Source organism: Protomyctophum parallelum, assembly GCF_964188405.1.
Source record: "Protomyctophum parallelum genome assembly, chromosome: 18".
Classification (NCBI taxonomy): Eukaryota; Metazoa; Chordata; class Actinopteri; order Myctophiformes; family Myctophidae; genus Protomyctophum; species Protomyctophum parallelum.
Window position 1 is genome coordinate 16,637,749 of NC_139716.1, and position 9,972 is coordinate 16,647,720.

At 43.1% G+C, this 9,972-nt stretch overlaps 1 protein-coding gene across 10 annotated transcripts in view; it reads left to right on the forward strand.

The window, feature by feature from the left end:
* The window catches only part of sorcs2 (sortilin-related VPS10 domain containing receptor 2), a gene marked incomplete at its 3' end in the record, with an annotated part of 233,639 nt that extends 231,120 nt beyond the window's left edge, over positions 1-2,519 (forward strand). For 2 of the 10 annotated variants that reach the window (XM_083789249.1, XM_083789254.1), the window contains 2 exons: positions 1,439-1,650; positions 2,211-2,519. In XM_083789249.1, the coding sequence (XP_083645375.1) occupies positions 1,439-1,650; positions 2,211-2,275 (277 nt within the window). Of the gene's footprint in view, positions 1-1,438; positions 1,707-2,210 lie in introns of those variants that run through there. The other 8 variants (XM_083789252.1, XM_083789257.1, XM_083789253.1 and 5 more) reach the window with 4 other exon arrangements.
* Between the last annotated feature and the right edge of the window lie 7,453 nt (positions 2,520-9,972).

Consider the following 9,972-nt stretch of genomic DNA (forward strand, 5'->3'; position numbering starts at 1 on the left):
GTGTACACCTCCATTCTTCTTACGAATCAGATAGTGTTGAAAGCAAATACATGTCTCACACAGAAACAAGAAAAACAACAATCACAATCAACAATCTTTTTGGGGTCCTTGACATGAACGCAGAACGGCAGAAAAACGCTGCAGTGTGCAGACACCTTTAGGATTTAGAAGACAAATAGTCAAATCTGGTCTCAGGTCTCAATGGTTTAAAGGAGCAAACTTTGGTATAGAGAGATTATATGTGACTCCCAGCGAAGACTAGCTAATTGCACACATGCACAGTATATAGAGAGAAACAAATTAACAGTTCTACTGCGTAACCCGCGTTCCTCGCTATTTAATCCATGTGTCGGTGCTGTGTAATATGCTAAACCCGCTATTTGTTTAATGTGTTTAATTCGCTGTTTTTTTAATAATTAAAAAGAGTGGATTTGTCGCGGACCTGGTGACGAGGCCGCTGCGTTATGATGACGAAACCGGATATCTAGCCATGCTCTGGGCTGCTAGGGCTTCTGGGAAAATGAGTTAAAAGTGAACGGGGGGGTTTGTTTGGACTACAACATGCTGGGAAGGGTGGTTTCGTTTCGCATCGTAATGGCGGCATGTTTTTCTCTTCAACAAGGGACTATTTTCGTGAATCAAAGCTGCAAGTCCTAGGCATTCAAATGCAATGGATTATTATATTTGCATACCGGTATATAAATAAATACTTTTGTATGTGAACGGAGGCTATGATATTATAATATTATTTAAAAGTATTTATTCATAAAAAGAAAACTCAATAAACATTTTGGGGGGGAAATAAATGTAGGTTACATTAAAGTGACATTTTATCATTTTATGTTAAGAATATTACTACCCAATGCATGAGCAGTGTAATATCATCTGTAAGAACATAATGTGTAACTTGCATGCTAACTATGAATGAATCAAATCATACTTGCGATAATTATGTAACGTACATGGTAATAATAAATTAGCCTCGTACAGTATATATCCTATATTTGTGTAGCCTATAGCCTATATAGTATACGGTGTAGCCTATGTCTTAATTAGTCAATGAAACCTTTATTCGTCTATAGTACTTCATTGTGTAATTCATTGTCTCTCGTCACCTAAACGCCCGACAGCACTTCCCTGCATCCCAACCACCAAGCCAAGTGTATAACCAAGTGTATATATAACCAAGTGTATATCCTATATCGTGTAGCCTATATAGCATACGTATAGCCTATGTCTTGCATGGTAATAATTAATTAATCAATCAATTGAAACCTTGTGATAATTGTGTAATTCCTTGTCTCTTGTCACCTAAACACCCAGGCAGCACTTCCCCGCATCCCAACCACCAAAAGCCGCACGAAATGTCACTCAAATATAACATGCGATCATCTGCGTAAAGGCCCATTTTAATCTCACAAAGAAACAATTCCCACAGTCCTTGGCTTAGGACTGAGGATGCCTATCCGCCGCTGTTTTTCAGGAAGCTGCCGGGCGGCGGCCGCAGCGTGTATGCCCAGATGCACAACACGGAGAAGGAGCAGGAGATGACAAGCCCCGTCAGCCACAGCGAGGACACGCAGCACATCATCCAGGGCGAGGAGTTCATCGACGACGACCTGGACTCGCAGACGCTAGGTAACGCAGGAGGTAGCCCCACCTTCCGTTCCCTCATAAGGACTACTACCACTAACCACTGCTACTAAAAACACCCCAGGCTTCACTAACCAACCCTGCTAACACGTCAAGGTACTGGAGGAATTTCTGTATTTCAATGCTTTGCTCTTTCTGATATCTGCAATGTAATCAATCTTAGTAAATAATGGTATGTTTTGGAAATGCTAATTACACATGTTTATACTGTAGTAAATGTACAATATAATCTTGGAGTTTTGTAAATCTAATCTAAGGCTTTGTAAATTGAATGTTTGCATGAATTTAGAATTGACAATTATGTGTATTATAATTCCGTTACATTACACAACATTACACATTACTACATTACATTTTGGCTGACTAAATCAACTGTAGATTTAGTCGACTAAAATCTTGTGATATTTAGTCGACTAAAACTAGGCTAACACTAAAACATTCCAGGTGACTAAAATGTGACTAAAACTAAATGAAAACTATTCAAGAGACTATGACTAAATGTACTTGTCAAAATCAACACTGACATCGTATATCTGTTCTTTCTAACCCTGTCACAGGCAACCATTCGGGCGTGGTGCTGAGCGTCAACTCCAGAGACCTGCACAGCTACCTGACCAGCTGATGGTCACCACACTGACGCTAACGAGCTAGCCTAGCCTAGCCCATACTAGCCTGCCATAGGCTAATGAGCAACAGGGAACTCCGACTCTGCCTTCCTCCTCTCCACCCCCATGCCCCAACAACATGCCAGGGAGGAGAGGGGCCACCTTCCCCTCCCTCTCCTCTCTCCTCTCTTCTCCTCCACTAGAAACTCTTTTCCAACCACTAGAACTCTTCTAGCTAAAGGAACTGGGGAATCCCTGCGGCACAGGATCAGGGGGGGGGGGGGGGGGGTGGGGGGGGGGGGCTGTCGTAGCACATGAAGGACACTGGGGCTGCTGTACCGAGCGCTGGAGACTTGGACCACAGCAGCTTAGGAGAGTTTAAGAGGTCGTCGGCTGGGGGGGGGGGGGTGGGGGGGGGGTCTCGTGGTAGCCTGGAAACCAGACAAATCTGCCACTGGAAAGAAAGAAAATCGTCCTGGGGGGGGGGGGGGGGGATTGGTCTGGCACTCCTCAGTTTCTGAATTACATTTCACTCACCCCCAAAGTTGTGGGCAACCAATCAAGAGCCCACTATTCAAAGTGAGACTTTATTTCTTTTGCTGTGACGTTGGAATCTGTTTGTGAACCGACCCCCTTGGAAATAAATCTATCACACCGAAGTTCCAGACTAATATCTAACGCGGTGATATTAGTCTGGCAATGCCAGGCTGGTCTCGCTGGCTCTCACCGGGCTGTGCAGGCTTTGCCAGCTTGGCGTGGTTTGGTTGGTGACTGTAGCGCTGGAACAGCAGGCTGATGTGGTGACCGCCGTGCTTCTGGTACCTTCTGGTACCAGGCAGGCACTTTATAGCTGGAGGCTGCATGGAGTAGCCCTGGACTGGGATATAGGTATGATGGCGAGAGGCAGCCCAAGGGAGAGTTTTTGTAGTTCTTTTGGCACTGCGAGGACCTCGGGCAGCTAGGTACCCTGTGGGGTCATGGGCCAGAGCTGGCTCAGGATAAACAGGAATGACTGACCCGTGGCCTCGAGCTTCCGGGAACCAATGCTGCTGCTGGGCAGAGATCATCTCCAGGGTCCATATTTATCAAACATTGCACAGCCTTGCATATGAAATGGATGCATGAAGACAAGTACACCTGGTTTTATTTCGTCAGCTGAGAAATCGGTGTGGAATTCACTCACATTTCTTTAACTCCCACAATGAACCCATTAGCAGTGGTGTAAAGTAACTATTTACATTTACTTAAGTACCGTGCTTAAGTACAATTTTGATGTATTTGTACTTTACTTGAGTATTTCCAATTTCCAGTACTTTTACTTCTACTCCACTATCTCAGAGGCAAATATTGTACATTAAACACACATTTTTCACACTTTTAGACCACATCCGTGGTTATCATATGAGCATACCAAAAATGGGTACATTTTCATTTTTGTGTATTTTTATATCAAAAGTCCATACAAATTTAATTTTAATTACTTCCTGAAAACGAAAACGTACTGCGTGATGACGTGTCGAGGCCCACATTGATAAAAGCCAATAAAAATGAAGCTCACCCGTTTGATTCCCCATAGCTACGCGTCCGTCCAACACAGCTGCTACTGATTACAGAAATCCTCCGTTTTTATTCCCATTCAAGATAACATCCAGACAGTGTTTACTCGCTTTAAACTTAATCATCACGCTAAAATATGTATCTGAAAACATTATAGCTACCGTCCCATCGCCTGAAGGAATGCAACGCTCTGATTGGTTCAGAAACTTCAGAGCCAGCGTTTCAAGCTGAAACTTCAAAATAAAATGCCCACCGTTTCCGTTTCACTACACCTTTAAGTACATTTTGATGCCAATACTTTTTTTACTTTTACTCAAGTACATTTTGAATTCCGAACTTTTACTTGTAATTAAGTAGTTCTACATTGCAGTATTAGTATGGTACTTTTACTTAGATAAAATAATTGAGTACTTTTTTCACCATTAGTAACACATATACATTTCAAAGTCTAGGTTCAAGTTAATGTACCGTATAGGTTAAATCTCTCAGGCAATGGCTGAGACAACAGTATAACCTAATAGACTTTTGTTGAAGTAGCAGACAAATATATTGTTGTGGCATACAGTACATCAAAGAGAAAAGCTTTGAGGAACAAATAAAAGTGCAGCTACAGTGTGTTCATACAGCGTGGCTTAGAACAGCTTACAGGCCCTCATTTATCAATGGAGTGTAAAGTCTGCCTTAAATCCATCCTCCTGGCGTAAATTTAGTCGCAGCTTTGATAAATGTCACGGTCGAAACCGTCATTTAAATAACACGCCCTTAAATATTCTAGAAACGTCCCGATTTTACGGCATGAACAACCGGAATCCGACCAAACAAATGTGTTGAAATCCATTCGTGCGCAGTGCACGTTAAAGAAGTCAATAGGTAAGCGATCCCGTGAGACTGTGAGTGGTGGCACATTAATGAGAGATTATTGGAGAATAATTTTGTGTTTAAAATATCGTGAGAAATCGTATCGTGAACCTCATATCGTGATACATATCGTATCAAGAGTTGAGTGTATTGTTACATGCCTAATGCATGTCCATGAAAAGATTCAAACGGCAGCGCCCGCCGCAGTCCCGACTCTGGAAAATGATCTTGCATAAGCACTCAGCCTATCTGATCCCAGATCTGCAATTTATCTGAATGACTGTTAAAGGCATGCACTTATTTAAATGATTTAAACGCCTGCCCTAAGCCATTGCAAATAGGTAAGCTAGCTATGCTCGTCATTGTCACTTGGAAATAAAATGGTCGTGCACGTCCATTTATGCCAAAATAATAATGTTATATTTATCACAGGGAATCGGGGATATTTATAGGCATCTGATGTCACGCTTCGCTCCCGCGGTCAAAATCATCTCGCACATATGCGCTCGCATATATGTTTTAACAGAGCCAATAAAGCACTGTTTGATTGAGCATCTAAACTTGCAACAAACAACATCTTATATTGTTTTTAATTGCGAGATTTTAATTGCTTGTACAGTTGGAAATCTCCTACCACTTTATATGACACATCGGGATGTATGCCTTCAAAAAAAGAATCACATTCATGTGTAATTTTTGCGACCAAATGTCGCAGTTAACTATGAAACCTTGCGTTTTTGTCACGTCATGTCACATTCAATTTTGTCACTCAATGACAAAGTGGGGGGACCCCACTTTGGGACCCCACTTTGGGAACCACTGGTTTATACTACAGAACATTGGCGCAGACAAAGCCAACGACGGCTCCCGACCTAACATGAGTTTTGGCGTAGGGTACGTCCTAGTTCAAAGTCACGCTGGAATGATATTTGGCGAAAATTGCGGTGATCTTGGTGTATTCGACCATTTTTGGGTGTACGCGGCATTGATAAATGAGTGGCCTATACTGTAGTTTCTCCTCTCTGGTCTGCTGTATCTCTCTGCACGCTTAATATGTGGTGTGTCATGTCTCAGAGGCATAATTCCTTTAGCCAAAACACTCACAGGATGAAGCATTTGCTGTGTTCCGCTAAATCAGACTGTGATCTAGTTCAACCTGCACACAAATCCACACGTGTTGTTTTTTTTCAAACATTTGTCTACATTTATATTTCCCCTCAACCTAATCTTAAACCCTTAAACCTTACGAAACTGCAGTGCAATCTAATTGGGGACACCAATTTTGCCACCACGTACGCCAGCCTGCTCTCCCAGTCCTGCAGTCACCACGCCAGCCGACGGAAAGGAAGTAGGGACCAATGCCATGTCTGTGCTGCACCTTATAGATGTTTTCTACTTCTGTTGTTGTGTTGTTTGACTCAGACAGTCTCCATCTCAGCGATTAAAAAAACAAGCTTGTATATAAATGAATAAACCTTCTAGAAAAACATGCACGTTTGTTTATTGCTGACACGCTACAGTAGGCTATACAGTATATGATCTACTCTAGAACAAATACATTGTGAAAGTCATTCATCGCATTATGTATGTAGTACTTAATTACTTATCGTTGCTGTCGGGAGGAAACCTCCTAACTCCATTTTTGAGGTTTTTGATTTCTTTGCTATTCAGTGCTATTGAACACCCTTTACGTCTGTGTGTTGTTTCGAAAATATTGAACCAATTGTCTGCTAAAGCAACTAACTCCACCACCGCTCACCCTCTCATGCAAGTAATATACAATATATAAGTAAATGACAATATATAAACTCACAACACCAACTTTGATGAGGCAGTATTGCTTTGTTTTGAAAAGGTTTTCCTGAAAATGTATAATTTTCATTTCCTGAAAAATGAACAGTTTGGAGTTAAGAGGTTTCTTCCTGGCAGCAGAGTTATCCTCTTCGTCCCAGTTGGGGCATAAGGCCGCAATAATCCACAGCCACTGAATCCTGTCTCGTCCTTTGACCTGCGCTCCTTCGTCCGGTAAGACCCATCCCCTTCAACTCCATCATCACTGTCCTCCTTCGCAAGGTGTTCTTTGGTCTGCCTCTTTCTTTTCCCATATTTTTTCCAAAGGGGGCACTTTATTTTTCAAAGTTATCCAATATAATAATCCATTGACGGCGACGCTTGACGTAACATCAATGTAACCCGCAACTGCATCTCAGACTGACAGACGTTCTTGCTCTCATGTCACGGTGGGAGAAAAGAAAATCCCTCATAGACTCGCAATTTACTCTGAGCTAAAGCCCCTAGCTTTTTCCCCTGGGGGAAAAAAATAAATAAATCCTAGCACTTCCATCTGACTACGGTTACCTTGGTGGTGACAAGCCGTGACTGTGTGGCAGCACATGGCCACTGTGCAAGACAGCCACCTCGTTAGTTGTATATTTATTTATTTCCAACAGCCGGTGGATTCTAGTGCCTGTGAACGTGTACCATGAATGTCAAAATGTTCAGCCAAAATAGCCGCTCTGCAAGCTCTCAACGTGTCACAAGTTATAAATGAGTTTATAAATCAGCTAATGTCACTTCAAGTGTACGGCATAATGATTTCATGGAGAAAAATGGAATCAAAGAGGTATACGCGCACACCAAGAGTGGGGAGGGAGAGAAAAGGAGGGAGGCAGAAGACACAGGAAACAATGGGACAGGGGAGAATGTGAATGAGGGCGGTGTGTGTGGTGTGTGTGTGCATGGGTCTGCACTGTTTGCATGCCTGTTCTCAAGTTCACGGCTATGTGCCAACAAGTGTCTACAGTATTCACTAGATTGCATTATTTGAGCTAGGCCGAGAGCATCTTTATTTTTGCATTTATTTTCTACCATTGTACTGGCTGTGTTACGAGATGACTCATGACAGCTTTGAATGGAAGATGGATTCGTTTGGGTTTGGAGTTGAGGTACATTCACTGGAGTGTGTGTGTGTGTGTGTGTGTGTGTGTGTGTGTGTGTGTGTGTGTGTGTGTGTGTGTGTGTGTGTGTGTGTGTGTGTGTGTGTGTGTGTGTGTGTGTGTGTGTGTGTGTGTGTGTGTGTGAGAGAGATTGACAGGTGTCCCCTGACTATGACATTGGATGCACCTGTGCATCCACCTGTGAGATGAATGACAAAACAGTGAGCCTAGTGCGAAAATGGTTTGGACTCAACTCACACAGCACCCGCAACATCATTTTTCATCCACAGTGGAAGGGAGGGCTGGGAGTTCCAAACGTGGAATGGATCTATACCAGCATGAGGATTTCTCACCTCGTCGCAACGACGACAAGGATGTTAGGGAGCTGGCTCGATCCTCCCTGTTCCTGGACCTAAGGAGACGTACAGTAAGGTCCCACTGGCCAGGGAGTTAGAGCCACACTTTCTTGGCTTCCGGAGGAAACCCAGTGGGGAAACTGGACACCCGTTCCACTGGCTTTGGGGTTTGGTCGGACTGGCCAGACCTAAATGACCTCTGTGTCCGCACTGGAGTGTACCTGGAGTGGGTGCGTTGTCTGACTCAGAGACTATGAGGGTCAGGTCAGGTCAGGTACCCAGGTCAGGGCAACGGTCACCTATGCTGGACACAGTCACCTGCTAACAGCTACAGGTGCCAGACGAGTCCTCATGGATGTACACCAGCACCAACAACAACAACACTGGACTGGACTAAAACTCCAAGGGAAACTTGCATGTCTTCCCCATGCTGATCACTCCGTCTCACACTGCACTCAATGAGGACATTATCACATTCACAGTTAAGGCCAGACTACAAGTCCTTCCCACCAGACTCAATCTGTCCATCTGGTTCCCCACCACTCGGGTCCCTCATTGTTTGCACCGCACCACAGAACAGATCACTGAAACACTGTCACACATCTTGAATGGAAGCTATGCATATAAACTAGGAATGTACATAGCACACCATGATAGAATAGTGGAACTCATAGTAAAGGGCATATCAAAATAGCATCTTCATGTACAAACATTCCAGGGTCAAAGCACTTTGTAATGCAATTTTTAAGGTGCTATATAAATAAAGTTTTATTATTAATATTATTATATTCCATCCATGTTCCAACTCTGTGATAAATCAGATACCTTCACATCTCTAGCAGCTAATACACCAGATATTCTTGTGGTTAATGAAGTGTCCAGAGAAGTGTCTGTATTAGAGATAGCCTGCACCTTTGACCACAGCCTAGAGGAAGCCTTTATGACCAAGGTCATAAAATACCAACCACTTCTACACAACATCTCAGAGCTGGGCTATAGGTGCAGACTAGGGATGCACCGAAAGGGAAGTTCTTGGCCGAAACCGAATATAGGAAAAGGTTGGCCGAAAACCGAACACTGAATAACCGAATATGATTCATATTATATATATTTTTTCCTACCATAGCTGTCATGGCCATACCTTAAAGCTACCTGATTTATGGCAAAATAAATGGTTATGGCAAAACTTTACTTAAATATTAATCACTATTATGGGTCCAGAAAACATTTATTCAGCTCTTTTGAATGCATTAATTGCACTATTCAGTGATATATTTTCTGCCTATTCGGGCCGAAACCGAATAGGCCGTGAATACATGAATACACATGCCATGACTTTGCAGATGTAACTTTAATGCACCTATAATATTTGTGTCCTTGTATGCATATCCTTTGTATGGACATAAATAAATTGTTAAAGTGTGTGTGTGTGTGTGTGTGTGTGTGTGTGTGTGTGTGTGTGTGTGTGTGTGTGTGTGTGTGTGTGTGTGTGCGTGTGTGCGTGCGCGTGTGCGTGTGCATGTGCGTATACTGTACAGTGCCTGTATACTGTACAGTGCCTGTATACTGTACAGTGCCTGTATACCCACTAGAGTGTCTTGCCTGAGTTCAGCTCAGGCAAGACTGAGAGCGGCTGAGAGCAGCGGTTGCAGCATCTTTCCTTTTGCTTTTACCTTTCCCTATGATCTCCTCTCTGCACTGTGTCTCTCCTGTACTAAATCAGCCTGTGTTTGTTTGGATGACGGCTCATTCAGAGGCTGATAGCCCGAGGAGGAGTTGGCACTGGGAAGTGTTCGCACTCAGCTCTGGTTGCCTTTGCACTTTCATAGTCAGCCATGCCATCCACCCACCTGCATGATATTGTGTTTGTGGCTAAAACGTAATCCTCTGTTGAATATGTCGCCACGGGCACAGAGTCATGTATAAACAGTAGTGTTGTTCCAGACTGCAAAACTGATCAATGATCAACACAAAGAAATATGCATATAGGCTATGCTCAAATACAGA